At 43.7% G+C, this 17,145-nt stretch overlaps 2 protein-coding genes and 1 long non-coding RNA gene across 3 annotated transcripts; 2 read left to right on the top strand and 1 right to left on the bottom strand.

Annotated features, from left to right (window-relative positions):
- Positions 1-185: 185 nt before the first annotated feature.
- On the top strand, positions 186-6,776 carry LOC100846336 (FHA domain-containing protein PS1). The gene is made up of 7 exons (XM_010240975.3): positions 186-612; positions 976-1,172; positions 1,252-1,311; positions 2,613-4,694; positions 4,790-4,940; positions 5,547-5,944; positions 6,055-6,776. The coding sequence occupies exons 1-7, from the start codon at positions 324-326 to the stop codon at positions 6,328-6,330; spliced, it is 3,453 nt and encodes a 1,150-aa protein (XP_010239277.1). The 5' UTR covers positions 186-323; the 3' UTR covers positions 6,331-6,776.
- A 2,596-nt stretch (positions 6,777-9,372) lies between these two features.
- Positions 9,373-12,337, bottom strand: LOC112268767. Its single transcript, XR_002960214.1, has 3 exons — positions 10,003-12,337; positions 9,846-9,923; positions 9,373-9,634 (listed from the first exon to the last, which is right to left on the bottom strand). It is a non-coding gene; the product is annotated as an uncharacterized LOC112268767 (long non-coding RNA).
- A 200-nt stretch (positions 12,338-12,537) lies between these two features.
- On the top strand, positions 12,538-17,007 carry LOC100835577 (calcium-dependent protein kinase 24). Its single transcript, XM_003577735.4, has 8 exons — positions 12,538-13,120; positions 13,219-13,860; positions 14,666-14,809; positions 14,900-15,052; positions 15,166-15,281; positions 15,902-16,069; positions 16,170-16,394; positions 16,504-17,007. Exons 2-8 carry the CDS (start codon positions 13,242-13,244, stop codon positions 16,633-16,635), a joined length of 1,557 nt encoding a protein of 518 aa, XP_003577783.1. The 5' UTR covers positions 12,538-13,120; positions 13,219-13,241; the 3' UTR covers positions 16,636-17,007.
- The last annotated feature ends 138 nt before the right edge of the window (positions 17,008-17,145 follow it).

Raw genomic sequence — 17,145 nt, 5'->3', positions numbered from 1 at the left:
ATTCACAGGATCTTGCTTGGCCCACCTGTCATTCGGCCCAGTAGTCACTCACAGGCTCTTGGTTGGCCCACCGGTCATTCGGCCCGGTAAGGAGCGCGGAACAGACGCGTCTTTCCAATTCTCTCAAAGGAACAAAAAAATGGAGATAAAATTCTAGCCGTTGCGATCCCCCGGCTCCTCCTCAAATCGGCCCCCGGCTCCTCCTACTCCGCATTTCGAATTCCCCCGATTCCACAGCAACGTTTCTCACACAGCAAGCGAGAGAGGCGTCAGCGTCAGCATCCTTTCCTCCCCTCCCCCCTCGTGGCACCCGACGGGCAGGCATGGCGGTGGCGGAAGTGGAGGCGGGGGCGGCTCCTCCGATCGCGGCGTTCGCGGTGGCCAAGGGCGGCGTCGTGCTGAAGCACATCTTCCTCAACGCGCCGCCGCCGGAGGAGGAGGCGCGGCGCGGCCGGGGTGGGGATCGGGAGGAGGGCGAGGACCCGCCGGTGCTGTTCGGGCGGCACCCCGACTGCCACGTCCTCGTCGACCACCCCAGCGTCAGCCGCCGTCACCTCGAAGTCCGCTGCCGCCGCCGCCAGCGGCGGATCACCGTCACCGACCTCTCCTCCGGTACTCAGATCGCGCCTCCCTCTCCACTCCCCCCACCCTCTGCGAGCGCCTGCCGTGCTTCGCGATCTCTGCGCCTGCCTGGATTTACAGTTACAGGAACCTTAAGGTTTTTGTTTGGGTGAATCGATTCGTGTAGACTGAGATATTTGTTGGGGATACTTTGGGGGGAGTTCATCTGATCGATTCATTCGGATCTGCTTGTCGAACCGTCAACGTTGTGAGAATTTAGCTCCACCTCGTGTCCTTATCATCTTCGGAAGGACCTGCGGTGATAGTGAATATGTTTGCAATTTGATCAAATCAGTGCAGAATGCTACTAGCTAACATAGCGTCAACCCATGGTTGGGCTTTGATTTGATCCAGTGCACGGGACCTGGGTCTCGGGTCAAAGGATCCCGACGAACACGCCGGTGGAGCTGGCGGTCGGTGACGTGCTGCAGCTTGGGGGCTCCAAGAGGGAGTACCGGCTTCACTGGCTTTCGCTCCACGAGGCACTTGAGATGGACGATCTGCTGCCACCACTTATTGAGGAGGATAAGGAGGAGTTCTGTGCTCATCAGGTAGACAACTCCTTCTGACACTCGGTGCAGAATCTGTAACCACTTTGATTGTGTTCTAAGCGTTTGATGAAATGCACAGGAGGCAAGCAAGGAGTTGGTGCCTGCGCAGACGGAGCCAATGGACATGGAAAATCACCAGGTTTGATTCCAACAAGCTAATACTGAAAACTTCTATGTAACTTTAGATGCATTTCGTGTCGTCGGATTTGGTATGGGTACCAATTAATTGTGTCCTTTAGTTCAGATTGCTTGCCCACGGACTTTGCCTCTGTTCTGCCAAATAGTTCAGATTGCTTGCCCACTGACTTTGCTTCTGTTCTGCCAAAATCATAAAATGCATTATGTTAAAATGTTTGATTTATTTGGAATAGTAATATTTACAATCATTGATATTCAATTAGTTTGTAGTTCATCCATTTTTTACTTTTATGATCCACTTTCCTTAATTGCTTTGTGAAATGCATTGAACTCAAATTTACGATCCAACTCTGATAGTGAATATTGAATTACTCAGTAATCGGATTAATGATGCATTTCTCTTTACTGAAAGCACCAAGTTGCTTACAAATGATGATGACTGATTAGAAAGTTTTGATGTTGCCGTGTCTTTCTGGAATTCTGCCTGGTGCCTAGTTTTAGTAAGCTTCCACTGCTTCCAGTGGTAATGTAAAGATGCTTACAAATTATGACTAGTTGGCAACCTTTTATGTGACCTATTGTGTTCCTGTAATTTACCTAGTACTAAGTCTTAGTATTTGTCCTGTTGTACTTTCTAATGGAAGTTGACACTGAACGAGCCTGAATGTGTTGGGCCTCTGCGCAAGTTACTCCCATGACATCCACACCTATGTATTACTTATCAGGCTTGAATTACTTAGATAAATATAATTTGCTCAGTGCCATTTAGGTCACTTGTACATTAGTTAAATTTTCCCACTAATCTCATATTCTTCAATTGCTTACATTGCCAAATGATTTTCTTATGGCAGATGTATTGTCGGGATATATGGTTCTCAAGTTATGCCAGATTTTTTGCGCAAGTTTGAATTGCTTGTCTGTTTGTCTGAGTGCCATGTATTTTGTGTTGAATGCATGACAGAACTGACATCAACTAACAATTGATCATGTGTTACTTTCCTTGGTTAACGATACTTGTTGTTTGGCTGGTATTTATCATAAATTTCTTGATATAAAACTTTGACAAGTTGTATCTATCCACTTTGGATTTTGTAAACTCTTTCCATACCCTGATTTTCTTGCATGACTAGTTCATGTTTGTATATAGATTTTGTTTTCACTAATATCTTCTTGTGTTGTTTAATTGTTCTTTTGAGGATTCCACATGTTGATGTGAGTTCTACTGCTTGATTTTTTTTTCCCTTACAATTTTAGAATTTTAGTCCTTGCATGCATTGCTAACTTCAAAAATTTAATCCACAGGAGACAGGCCATCAAGTAGTGTCTGAACAAATTGAATATCCTCCCAAAGTCATCCCCTCAGCTCCACCATTGCCTGGGTTCGCCCATTCTTTTTATCTGGAAGAATCTTCACTCACACAATTTGATGAGAACAGAGAGAGGGTCATAGAGGAACTGATGTTTAGTGACAATTCAGTCACACAATCTGTTTGCTCCTCAATAATACCGTCATTGCCCGCTACAATTGCAAATGCTGGAACAACAGTCCAATCAGACAAACAGGATGCTTCAGGCACCATTTCCCGGAGGGCCAAGTTAAAGTCAGTCAAATCTCTCCGTATTTACACAGGAAGGAAAAACAGCACTTTGAGCAACAGCTATCAGAAAGAAGCCCAGAATGAGAATCTTTTGTGCTCTCAAAACTGTGGGAAAGGATGTGCAGCCTGCATGGTTTTGTTTGACAATTCTGATGTCAAAGAAGCTGAAGAAAAAGAAAACATGTTTGCACCAGAAAAAGAGCACATGAACTCCCATGTCTTGGACAACATTACCATGGAGGAGAATCAAGTGCCGAACCCTCTGAAATCTGAGCATTTGGATAAGGAAAACTCCATGCTAAGTTTTGTCAAGGAGACAAACCAGCATGGCATTTTCTCTGAAAATTCTGTCCCACAAGGTTCAGTTGATGCAAAACTACAGATGAGGTCAGAACCAATGAATTACGTTTCTGCTTTGCTTTTCAAAGATGAGATCTTCGCAGGCAAAGGACCACAGCTGGATGTACGACTGGAATCACATGAGCATGTGTCAGAAAATTCTTTCACCCAAGACAGAGTTGATGGAAATACAAATAAGCACAAAGACATGAAGCATGATGGTTTCTCCCATCTTAAACTGGATGGAAGTATCCCAAACAAGGATAAAATGGCCCAAAATAAGATTGCCGTGTGTCCTCAGGACTGCGATCTTGAAGGCATAATTTATGATAGTCTATTTGACAATTTGGATATCAAAGGAACTGAAGAAAATGAACAGAGCAACCTACTGGACAAGGAGAACACCACTCCCCTTGTTTCGGGCAACATAATAATGGAGAGGAGTCAGCTACTGTTGAAGCCTAACAGATCCCAAGAGTTGTTGGACTCCATTTCCCCTCTGAGTTTGGAACATGACACCTTTTCAGATAGTGAAAACTCCATGCTGAACATTGGGAAGCAGATGAAGTCAAATGAACTTATATCTGAAAATGTTATCCCATCAATTTCAGTTGAAACAGAGTTTATGCCCATGTCGCATCTAGATTTTGAAAATGACATCATTCCATACAATGAAAACTCAGTGCTGGGTTCTGGAAAGTATGATGCTGCTATCTCCCCTGTGAGACAAGGAGACCTTTTTCCAGATGAGAATGTGACACCTGCCTCCAGGGGTCGCAAGCCCATTGCTGGAAAGGCTCTTGGCTCAAGGATGGACAGTTTGGTGTTAGCAGAATACACTTCAAACATCAGCGTCCATAAACGGGAATGCGGTGAACTTTCATCAGAGTATGATGCTATCTCCCCTGTGAGACAAGGAGACATCTCTTCAGACAAGGAAAATGTGACACCTGCCTCCAGAGGTCTCAAGTCCATCGGTAGGAGGGTTCTTGGCTCGAGGATGGATAGTTCAATGTCAGCAGAATACCCTCCAAACAGGAGCGTCAATAAACAGGAATGCAATGGTCTATCATCAAAATCCAAAGGTTTCCACACAGTAGATGATGAGGCTTTCTATTCAGATAAGGAGAACTTGACACCTATGTCAACAGGAGGTATGAAAGCGAGAAGATGTCTTCCAAAGAACCTATTTCCGGTGGATGTAGACCAAGATCAAGAGGTATTCTACTCCGACAAGGAGAACTCTACACCAGTATCTTCTGTAGCTCAGAAAACAAGAGATACTCCTATGTCTGAAAACCGTGCACGAATTGAAAGTGTCATCACAAAGAAACGGGTTGTAGAGAGGTTCCCCTTCCAAACTCTGGTGTCAAATTCTCCCTCGAGACCTAATGCTAGAGCAGCTGACGTGTCATTCAGGTTGGAAGATGAACTGAACAGTCTTCCAGTAAGTAACCGTAAAGATTATTTTTAGACTTTTCATTTCTACGTCTTTTACTTTTGTCATGGATTCTAAAATGAGGCCATTTCGTTGGTGAACAGCACAAGAACCAAGAATCTGATAGTATTGGAGAAGGGATGAAAGTCTGGACCATGGTGGCTGATACCTATTGTGTTCTTGATGATGAATCAAGGAAGTCTATAATGCTGTTAAGAGGCATAAAAGGAACTCATCTCATCATACCAAGGATTGGTAAGTTGAGAAGAATAGTACTCCCTCCGTCCCATATTAAGTGACATTCTATTACGTGTATCTAGACACTTTTTGAATATAGATACATCCATATTTGGACAAATTTGAGTCACTTAATATGGGATGGAGGGAGTATTAGTCTTGCATGTATGATCTAAACAAAGTGTGCAGTATGTTTCTGTTGCTGCATATATCATTTTTTCCATACTTCAGTGAGACTTGTTTTTGCTGAATGATTATACTCATTTCATCCTCTCGACCTGCTAACAACTGCTAAACAATACTGCTTGCTTTTTTTTACTTTATATACTCATTTGCAATAGCCATCTCATGCTATGCTGGTATTAACTAAAGAATTGTGCTTCTGTAACTTTCAAGTTTTGACCACCTTTTATGCTGTTACTAGCTGAATATGTGCTTTACTCAATGAGGCCCCATTGCACATCCATATCCAATATGCTTGTGTTCAGCATTGCATTTTCTATTATATAGTAGGAGTACATTTTATTGCATCTAATCTTCCACCTTGTAATTAACTGAACAGACTGCATCTGCATGATGTTCTATTCTCATCCACTGAAACCCTGTTTTGTCTGTCTTTGCCAGTGATCAGGGAGCTCGATTGCATGAAACAGCGGGAAGGCCTGTTCAGGAGATCCTCAAAGGCCACCTCCATACTCCAATGGATCGAGGATTGCATGGAGAACGAGAGCTGGTGGATCCACGTGCAGAGCTCATCCGAGATGTCGCCTGTAGCCCCAACCCCACCTGCAACTCCTACAGAAATGCAACGCAACGATGAAGGAAGAGAAGCCGCTGCTGCCGGTACCTTCAACCCAATGTTTGCCCTCTTCTCCCCGAGGAGCTTCACGGACATCGTTACCCCGAGGACCGAAGACCGTGTCCTCGACTGCGCGCTCCTCTTCCAAAAGCTGAGAGGCAGCCAGAAGAACATGGTCATCCTGTCCAACAGCGTCGCCCTCAAGATCAAAGCCATGGCAGAGGTAACATTCATGTTTCTGTTTTCGCTTTCTCCTCTGAATCTCTGCAGTGGCAGTCCTGCCAAAGGTATTCAGTGTGCAAATTCCTGACTGCACCTTTTGTTTTTGTTCAGGGCTTGTTGTGCGAGGGGGCCAAGGAGTTCCGGGAGACGCTGATGAACCCTTGCTCCGGCAGGTTCATGTGGGCGGCGAGCGCGCCGAGGGGGGCGGCGTGGTTGCGCCTTGATGAGGCCGCCCTGGCAGAGAACTACTACAACAGCCACCACCACCATGGATCCCGGAGGACGCCGACGCCAAGGCCCGTTGAGTCTGCCAGGGGGCTCAAGCTGATCCTGCTGCACAACAGCTCCTCCCTCCACCCGCACAACGGCGGTCGCCGGGAAGAATAAGAAGACGCCATTCCTGGTGATCGCAACCTTGAGCACTCCAATACATGGCGCTTGTAAAGTATGAGAGTTTCCTCCTGGGATGAAACATTTTGGTGTAGGTATGATTTCCTTGCCTGGTGGGACGCGTGAGGACTGAACGTGAGAGCGACTGTCTGAACCTTTGCTTGCTTGTCGATGGACATGGACGAGTCTACTTTGTGCATGTTGAACGATCAATCGATCGTCCTCTTCTCCCATCGACTGATGTAACTAGCACCAACTCGAGCGGCAGCTTCACGTGGAGATATTGCAGCACTCAAGAAGCGAATCCCTGGATTTTCATTAATCTCAGCTGTACTCTGGCCTACTCTGGCCTGTGTGTATATATTACTTGACAGGCACTAGCTAGGATGATTACATGTCCCTTAAGCTAAACTGCGGCCAAGGCTTGCAGCTGTGTTTCGACACGTGGCCTGGTTGGTTGCTTTTTTTTTTAGAATCAAGATGGTGTATCATCCGTTAAAGAAGGAAGCTGCGACGCAGCGATAACGGCCTTAGGCCAAGTTTACAAGATAATCATCCCGAATCTCTCCACTCTACAGCACTAATCGGAAGTGTACTAAATAAAGATACTCCTAAAAGTCCAGCCTGACTCCAAGCCTTCCCTTCAGCAATCACATCGGTTCGCACCTGCACCACACTGGGACTAATGTGATCGAAGACGATACGGTTCCTATGCTTCCACAAAGCCTGGTTGGTTGCTGCTGCCACATTGTGGCTGCCAGGGGGCTCAAGCTGACCCTGCTGCACAACAGCTCCTCCCTCTGCCCGCACACCGCCTCCGTCGCGGGGAAGAAGAAGACTCCATTCCTAGCCCCGGCGTACTGCTGACCTCCTGGTGATCGCAGCCTTGAGCACTATGACGGCTGAACGTGCGAGCGACTGTCTGGACCTTGCTTGTCAATGAATGGATGGACACGGGTCTAGCTACTTTCTACAGTCTCGTGCTTCGTTTGGCATTGGTCATGCATAGTTAAGCATCTGCATGTTCAACGATCGATCGATCGTCCTCTGTATTCTGTCCCCATCGACTTGATGTAACTAGCACCAAATCGAGCAACAGCTAAACGTGGAGACGGTGCGTACCCTGTGGAGACTGTTTTTACGTGTCTGGTAATGTGCAACACTCAGAAAAATCTCTGGATTATTATTGGTCTCAGCTTTACCCCTGTGGCGTTATTACTTGACTGGCACTAGCTAGGATGATTAGTGATTACATGACCAGCAGAAACATGAAATGGTTGGTCAGCAATCAGCATATTACCTGATAAATGTGTCAATCCCAACAAAAATGCTCTCTTTAACTGAAGAAAACATCTAAACTGACAATAATTTAATAATTCTTATTTAAACAATTCGTTCATTCACGCCGAATTGCATTTTCTAGATCCGCATTTCGTTCACGCGGCATGGCATAGTTGATGGTGGTGAGTTCGTTCCAACAAGACAACCACTTAATGGTTGCAAACGACTTTCAAGATAAAAAAAATTCAAAAATAATATTTTGACATAATTCTTATTTATCAGAAGTTTTTAAAAAATGTGAGCATTGACGTTTAGCTAGTAGTTGATAGAAGTTCTAGTCACTTAAAAAAAATAACTCCTCCCCTTCCTCTTTCTTCCATCAGTAAATTATTTGGATCTCAATCCACTAATTAAGAAGAAGAGAATTGTCCAGTTAATTTACAGAAAACCAGACAAAAACCGATACAACATGTCTCAAAGAATGCCGTCATGGAGCATGACCGCACACAGGACAAACACTGACCGACCTGGCTAGCAAGTAGTACTCCCAAACGTTGCCAGCATTTTGCGGTTAACCTTGACGGGTTTTTTTTCATCAGTAAATTATGGTAAAGAAAAGAAAATTATCATTTTGATGTTCTTTCAAATTAGCATCGCCTGTTGAATGGGTCGTCAATCGTACGTGTCAACGTGTGCCATGAACGTGCGTGCATGATGCAGCAGACCAACCAAGGAACCTACCGACCAATTCCCCTTGGATCCCGCTTTGCTCCATGCTTCCTCTGCTGCTTGGTCGCCATCTTTGACCACAAAAGCTGGCTCCCAATTTCCTTCTGCAGATTTTTATACCAGGTATTTATTATACACATACATACAGATAATAGTTGTAGATATTTCTCTGCCCAACAAACCGTGGTGCCATGTGCACAAAGGAATAATAGCTCTGCGCGCCGCGGTATTGTTCTTGACTCAAATTCAAAAGTCCTCGTCGGATCTCTTGTGCAGGACTTTGTTGTGGACGCCTATTTATGCTTCAGGTAAGTACTACTAGTACTTTGTAGTGTTCTTATTTTGGTATTTTAGTGGTTAGATTATAGTCTCATTTTTGCCATAAAAGAAATAAGCCATGGTTTGCATATCAACTTGTTAAATTAGTTATGGACATCACGGTTCATTTTAGCAGATGCCAATAAAGAAAGGAAGTGTCTATTTCACAGTTGCCTAAGAAATAGTTATTTTTCAGTCGACAATTGTAGCCATCTAATGAAAATTTTCTTATCTATCGGATCCACATTAATTTTAAACGAATCTCAATGATTGAATCAAAAGTTGTTATCATCGGCTAAGAAATAATCATTTCTCGGTCGCATGAGAAATAGCAAAACCGATAAAGAAATTCTTGGGCCATTCCCTCTAATCAAATCAATGCACCTATTCCATTTGAATTTTGTTAGTGTGCATGCAACTTATTATGCTTCGTGCATTCTTGCAAAAAAAAAAAGAAAACTTATGCTTGATAGTGCATCATTTTTTATTACTGTATTTTATTGTTTTTAAATGACAGAAGTTGTTTGACAAGGTGACTTTCCATCTCGTTACATCATCTTATTACTAAACGTAATTTATTTGTGTGTAGTGTAACTGATACTTCCTCCGTTTCATAATTCTTGTCGAAATATTACATTCATCTAGACATTTTTTAGAAATAGATACATCCACTTTTGAGCAAATTTGAGACAAAAATTATGAAACGAGGTATTAACTTTTAACACACGGTAAATCTCCATGCGGCACTTCTGAAACCGGTGAAGCTACTATCATTTTATCACAAATTACAGAACGCCATCAATCAAGGTTCTGTCCACTGATGGAAAATATCTTGGTGCAGCATCCACACGGTTTGACTGTTGACCAAGAACTGAAAAGACACGACTGAAATAAATTCAAGAGCAGAATGAGTAAGCTTTGGAACTTTTTCTAGTCTCCCCTTGACTTCAAAGTTTTCTCTCCACACGTACAACTGTTTGACCAAGAGACAAGAGTAAGGTTCAAGGATTATGAAATGACTGTTTATATACATATACATCGTCCAAAGTTAAAGTATCAAAGCGGCTATTTCCTTTTAAAACATATTTTTCAGATAGATTATGTATGCAAAACTATCAAATGTACGCTTTGTATTCACAGATAAAATCTGATAGATGGCTATATATACATGATACATCACATACCTGCAGCCTCTCAAGGTCTTAATGAACCAAAAATCCATATTCCATAACATCTCCGGTTTTTGTGAAGAAGAAAAGCTTCTTAAAAAACAACAACATTAATTAATGAGCATATGTGTAGTACAAATTCTTATCCTTGAAAGGTTTGGTAGATGCTCACAGAATTGACAGTGATTGATGGATGGAGATGCCTCACCACCACCCCCATGCTTCTCATTGTCCTCTGTCCTGCAAATGGCACAGCATCAGCACCCCCATTTTGTGTGCCCCATGATCCAATCCTGAATCTACTCTTTGGGAGCTATCATGAGTTTTCCTTCCTTTCAACAGGAAAGTGATTTATTTATTTTATGGGAAAGACAGATGGGATATCCGCAAAAAAAAAGAAAGACAGATGGGATCCTTGAAGAAGCCACCCAAGCCTTTCTCTGGATCTCATCAAGTATCACCAGGATTCATGACATGGAAAGTTGGCAACTGCATGTGGGGTTTGTGCAAAGTAGAAGCATAGGTGTTGCACGATTGGTTGCTGATTAAAAATATGAGATGTTGTTCCTGTCCTGTTTAGTGACTTCTGTTTGGGATTTTTTTAGGATAGAATTTGGATAGTGTTATCTTCATGCCTAGTAGTAGGTCCTTGTTGGCGCAGAAAATTTCGTGCTTAATTGTCTTCATTAGTGCTACAGTCTATAGTACCAACTGAGAGTTATTTAGAGGGGCCACCACTGGAAAAAAACAAATACCACGGCTACACCATGGAGGCAATGGACCATCACCTATCCATCTAACTCAAAGGAAATAAAATTGACATGTATGCTCCATTATACAAATCTCCAGATGATCACAAGTTGTAACCACTGATTAATAATAATTAATAAAATGTGTAGAAGAGGGAACCAGGAAGGCAATAGCAAATGCCAAGGAAGATGCGTGTACCTCTGAATGTGCAAAAAGGAAAAGGTCAAGATGCAGAGGAATGGCAGGAATAAACAAGGGCAATGAGGTACTAATCCATAGAAAACAAAGGCATGAGCTTGATGAACCCCATGTCAAACCCTTGGATTTTAGTATTTTATTGTTCAGGGATTCTCACTGCTGTCCCTGTCGTCATAGCCTTGTGCACAAATAAATTCCCGTGAGCCCTGTCTCTGAACCCAAACTTGTGCATCCAATCTCTGTTTTTTTCTCTTGAATTTTTCACTAAATGTCACTGAAAAAGGCAGGTCATTTAGGAAATAGGTAACTGCATGGTGGATACATGAATTTGGCAAGTTCACCTTTCCATCAACTTGAACACGGTAGAAAAGTGCACCCTAGAATTAGCTTTTAGATTCACCTTAATCCAAAGCTATGTATCTCGGACAGTTTTTGCCACCATGGTGTGCCATGCCGACGAATGACGCATGCACGGCGAGAAAGTAAATTTCTTCCATGCTAGCTTATTTTGCAAAAGATCACTCAATATGTCTCAAATTTGCTCTAAAACCCTTGTCAGATCTCTAGTTTTCGAAAATTCCCCTTTTCTCCCCAAACCATCTTTCAATTCAGCATGGATAATCATACAGAAAGAAGGCGGCGACATGCAAATAGTAGACGATGCTTGCGGCCGTCTTGTTCTTGTCTGCTCCTTGAACGTGTAATGACTAGGGGACAAATGGAAGCAGACTATGGTCGACCGAAAGGAGAAGTGGAGGAGGATTGATGATGGTTGGGCTAAGATCGCTAGGTCATCGATGTCAAGATTCCATCTATGTCGGGCTGATAGTCATGCGTGTCCGGTACCTTGCTTGCCCCCTCACGGTTCACCACTTTCTTAGTCGTCTTGTGTCGAAAGATAAAGAAAATGAGAGAGGCGTAGCTGTGAAGATTGCAAAATGTCTGGTCCTAAATACAAAAATTACATGATGCCCGGCCACTTCGGTTCCTCATGTTGTATGTGCTTCTTTCGCTAGTGTGGCAGCCACGACGGTGGAAAATTGTACAAAGCACGTCATTGGAGTAAATTGAAACCGAAAGTAAATTTTAGAATGCATTTTATACAAATTTTTAGTTGATGGAGTAAACAAACATTCAGTATCCAATTGCCTCATTTTTTTTAAATACTTTTTTTAGTACTTACCATGAAACTTCTAAAAAAGAATATCGCATTCAGTTTAGGATGGTCATAACCTCCCCAACAACAAGTTTGAAACATGTAGGTTTTTCAGTTTTCGCAAAAATTATTGCTGACCATTGCAAGGTTTAAGTGAAGTCTTTATTTTGGAATTAGGAAGTACATTGCTAAGGGTTTAGCTTGCTTTCGCTGAACTATATTATACTGAATTTACTACAATTTTCCCACCAAAAAGACATACTCCTTCCGTCCCATATCAAGTGACGAGATATTAGATGTATCTAGACGTATTTTAGTGTATATATACGTCTATATTTAGAAAAATTTGAGTCACTTAGTATAAGAAGGAGTGAGTATTTAATAAAATTAATTTGCTGATGAAAGTACATATTTTTTATTTTATTTTAATCGATTCCAATGATAAACGAGTAGGTATTAATGTGTTCAAAAATAATAAATAGGCAGATCTTATAAGATTTTCTAGAAAACAAAAGGAAACAATAAAAAAGGAAAGACAGTGAAGAGAGGTTCCGACGACCAGCGTCGTGGCCGCCTCCTCCTTTCCTGCCTCCTTCCTTCCTCTTCTTGCCAATGGAGAAAGAAAAGCCTTAGACCTAACCATCCCAGCAAATCCCCTTCCTCCCTTCTTCACCAACCCACAGCCAGCCCCTTTTTACCATTTCCCAGCCCCAAGAAACCAAAGCGATTACCATCTTCGTCATCCATATCCCATCCCCGCAAAAGGAACTCCTATAAAGAATTGGACGGAGCCATCACCAGCAGCAGCGCCACCACCACCAAGATCCTGTCCTTTTGTGCGACCTGACTTGCTCCCTTCAACTCGCAGTTGTAGCTCGACAGTGGTTTCCTTTTCTGCGAGATTGCATCTTCTTGTTCTTCCCCCACCCATTTGATTGACACCTGAGAAAGTGAGAGCGAGATTTCTTCTCCCTTATCTTGTTTGCTCCAGGCTTTTTTGGTCTTAAACCTCCCGTAGCAAAGCTACTTTTGTCTTCCTGGCTGGTTCTTAATCTCGTCGATTGGGTTGGAAAACCCCCCAAGAATCTCCCGGAGCCCCGTTGCTAGATCCAGGGAGCTTTCTGTGTTGTTCTGCCGTAATCCGTAGGAAATACCTGGGGAAAAGCGCCGGAATCCCCCATCGGAGGTGAATGAGCTTCCCCTTTTTGACCGGTTCTTCTTGAATCGCATCCTGCCGCCGCCTTTCCCCTGATTTTCCTGACTTCGCTTCGTTTCTTGATCCAGGGTCAGCGCCGGGGGAGTCGCCAATGCAGACGGACGCGAGCAGCAACGCTACCGGCGGCGGCGGCGCGAATGCTGCGAGGCCGACGCTGCCGCCGCCGGTGACCGCCGCGCCGGCGGCGTCGTCCGGGAGGCCGGCGTCGGTGCTGCCGCACAAGACGGCCAACGTACGCGACCACTACCGCATCGGGAAGAAGCTGGGGCAGGGGCAGTTCGGCACCACGTACCAGTGCGTGGCCAAGGAGGGCGGGGGCGACTTCGCCTGCAAGTCCATCCCCAAGCGCAAGCTGCTGTGCCGCGAGGACTACGAGGACGCCTGGCGCGAGATCCAGATCATGCACCACCTCTCCGAGCACCCCAACGTCGTCCGCATCCGCGGCGCCTACGAGGACGCCCTCTTCGTGCACATTGTCATGGAGCTCTGTGCCGGCGGCGAGCTCTTCGACCGCATCGTGGCCAAGGGGCACTACAGCGAGCGCGCCGCCGCACAGCTCATCAGGACAATCGTCGGGGTCGTGGAGGGATGCCACTCGCTCGGCGTCATGCACCGGGACCTCAAGCCGGAGAACTTCCTGTTCGCCAGCACCGCTGAGGACGCGCCGCTCAAGACCACCGATTTTGGGCTCTCCATGTTCTACAAGCCTGGTATGTGCTATGTTTCCTTGCTTCATATTGCTTAATTTTGCAGTTAGTGCTTTTTTATTGTGCATATTGGCAGTTCTTGATGTGAAGATGCCCTCTTATGTGTAGTACTCTGTGTTCTATTGGAATACATTAGAATGGCCATATGGATCTTTGTTGGTAACATTCATGATCAAGTTGATTAAACTGGCAATAATGTTTTGCATACATTGTTCTTTTTGCTAGAGTAAGAATGCTTGTCATGATGTGGCATGTCTTTGATAGTGGAATCCTCTTGAACTGATAATCACTGTGAGCTATTGTAGTTGTTGACCAAAGCAATGCCACAATTCAGAACAGTTCCTAGTATCAGTGAATGCTAAGGGTGGTGCTTCTCTCATCGTGTGGTTTATCCGCTTGCAACCTTCAAGGCATGTCAAAACTAGTCTTCTTTGGATACGATGATGGTCGCAAGATACTGATTAGGAAGTAACCATATAATCCTGCGATGATCCTGACATTTCTAGTATCTGTAATCTTCTCATGGGTGGGAAGTGAAGTGTGTTCATATGGCCTGCCAAGTCTAGTTCGAACCTGGGAAGCAAGTTAAGATCATCTGCATGTTAGGAAGATATTGAAAGATGCGTGGTAGTATCCATTACTACCAGTATCATCAATCTAGTTGTTATTCTTCTAGTCTACAGTCTTGATTTGATATTTTCATCTGGGACTCTTATGCTACTTTGTATGTTCTGACTCTTACGTTTTGCTAAAAGCTTCTCTTTGACTCACACTAAGTTTGTTGAAATGTGTGTTTCCATTTCCTTAGGTGATAAATTCTCTGATGTTGTTGGGAGCCCCTACTATGTTGCGCCTGAGGTGCTTCAGAAATGCTATGGGCCAGAAGCTGATGTCTGGAGCGCTGGGGTGATTCTGTACATTTTGCTATGTGGTGTTCCCCCATTTTGGGCAGGTAAACTATGTGCCCTTAAATCATCAAACTGAAGGGCTTCATATTCTCATGTTCTCATGTTCTCCAATGTCATGTCTGTTTTCTTCTCAGAAACTGAAGCAGGAATCTTCAGGCAGATCCTTCGAGGCAAACTTGACTTTGAATCTGAACCCTGGCCTACTATCTCCGACAGTGCTAAAGATCTAGTCCGTAATATGCTTTGTCGGGATCCTACAAAGCGACTCACTGCTCACGAGGTTCTCTGTAAGTCTACTCTTCCTTACGACTCTTTCAAGCGACTGAGTATAGGTGTTTCAGACAGATATATTTTGAATTTTTTTTCTTCTCATACTGGCATTGCCTCTGCCCTTTGTTAGGTCACCCATGGATTGTTGATGATGCTGTGGCGCCTGATAAGCCTATTGATTCTGCTGTTTTGTCACGGCTGAAGCATTTTTCTGCAATGAACAAGCTCAAGAAGATGGCATTGAGGGTATGAAGATTTACTTATCCCTTTTTAAATGCAGTAGCTGATTCTGCACATTTAGGTTACCATATAGTCGCTGCTAAGTAACCTAAGTTAATACCTGTGTTTCCATCATTGTTAGCATGGCTTCATATACCCAAGCCAACTAACTATGCAGGTCTCCTCCATTCTTTGTGCTGGAACTCCATTTTTAGTTCTAGTAATTAAGATCAGGCATCTTTGGAGTACAGAGTATACCACTCAATGTTATTTTTATGCTGTACCATACACATTTAGTGAAGGAAGGATCAATCCTCTTGATGTGCCTGCTTTCTTTCCTCTATTGGGGTACAGTGTCCATCAACTTCGTTTGTCCTAGATGGTTTCCGGTCTTTCTAGAACTATTTTGTTCAGATCCATATTACCATAGCAGCACACTGTCATACGATAGGAGTTATTGCAGTTTTTTCCGAGTTTCCCATCCTTTTTTTTTCATTAGCTTGGGCTACAAAAAACTAGTTCATATGCAGTATTGGACCAGTGATGCATGACGAAGATTTCAGAATTGCTCAAATAGTTGATACGTAATACGCAACTTGCAGTGTCGTCTTGAGCTTTTTCACATACTGTAGACATTTTTCTTACAGGTTATTGCTGAAAGTCTGTCTGAGGAAGAGATTGGAGGCCTAAAGGAGCTGTTCAAAATGATTGATACTGACAATAGTGGGACCATAACATTTGATGAGCTGAAAGATGGCTTGAAAAGAGTGGGCTCAGAATTGACCGAACATGAAATCCAGGCTTTAATGGATGCAGTAGGTGCTTCTTTACCAGCTGAATAAATGATTCCTTCACTCTAATTACCACAACTTGTGGATTTTATGGTTTTTAATGGTACCTGTGTATTTGTTTAAGGCGGATATCGACAACAGTGGTACTATCGATTATGGTGAATTCCTCGCAGCTACATTGCACATGAACAAACTGGAGAGGGAGGAGAACTTGGTATCAGCATTCTCATTTTTCGACAAGGATGGAAGTGGCTTCATAACCATCGACGAGCTATCACAAGCATGCCATGAATTCGGTCTGGATGACGTCCACCTTGAGGATATGATCAAAGATGTCGATCAGAACAATGTCAGTCTTCTTGATACTTGAATCTACTCCATCCCATCTCCATGCACTTGTTTTTGTTCAATTCCTGACTTGTCCGATCAGCAATTAACCCCTCTGCTGTTGTTTCCAGGATGGGCAAATCGATTACAGCGAGTTCACGGCGATGATGAGGAAGGGCAATGCCGGCGCCACAGGGAGGCGTACCATGAGGAACAGCTTGCATCTGAATCTCGGCGACATCTTGAATCCCAGCAACAACTAACTCGTCGTCACAGGAAGGAAATGCCAGGCCCGGTGGATGCCATTTTCTGGAAGTTTTTGCGTGCCTCATCAACTGGACTAATCCGAGAGATGGATTTTCGTGGCAGTAGCTAGAGTGGGGGAGAAATGGCGCACTGTCTACCTTGTAACCAAATCTTAGATGCTGGAGTGGAGGTTATAATGCGATGAACATTGAACCAACTGTTATATGTATTCCTGTCATTGTAGGTTGTTGAACATGGTTGGTGGTAGCTGGGGATTAGTATCAATGTTTCTGTTCCCTGTCAAAGTACAAGTGCAGTAGGTTCATGCTAAAGCCTTAAATGCCAATGTAGTTCCAATTTGTTCAGATCCTGCTTCTCTGTGTGGGTTACAGGTTTGAAATTCCTTATAAACAGGAAGCAACATGTTGAATTCTTATCAGCTGTCAGTAGGATGGATGCATTGCATTTTTTTTTGCTAGTGCATACATTCTACTATCATGTTCTAGCATTATGTTCTTTTCATTCAG

Source organism: Brachypodium distachyon, chromosome 4, assembly GCF_000005505.3.
Source record: "Brachypodium distachyon strain Bd21 chromosome 4, Brachypodium_distachyon_v3.0, whole genome shotgun sequence".
Classification (NCBI taxonomy): domain Eukaryota; kingdom Viridiplantae; phylum Streptophyta; class Magnoliopsida; order Poales; family Poaceae; genus Brachypodium; species Brachypodium distachyon.
This window is presented reverse-complemented; position numbering and strand designations above follow the sequence as displayed.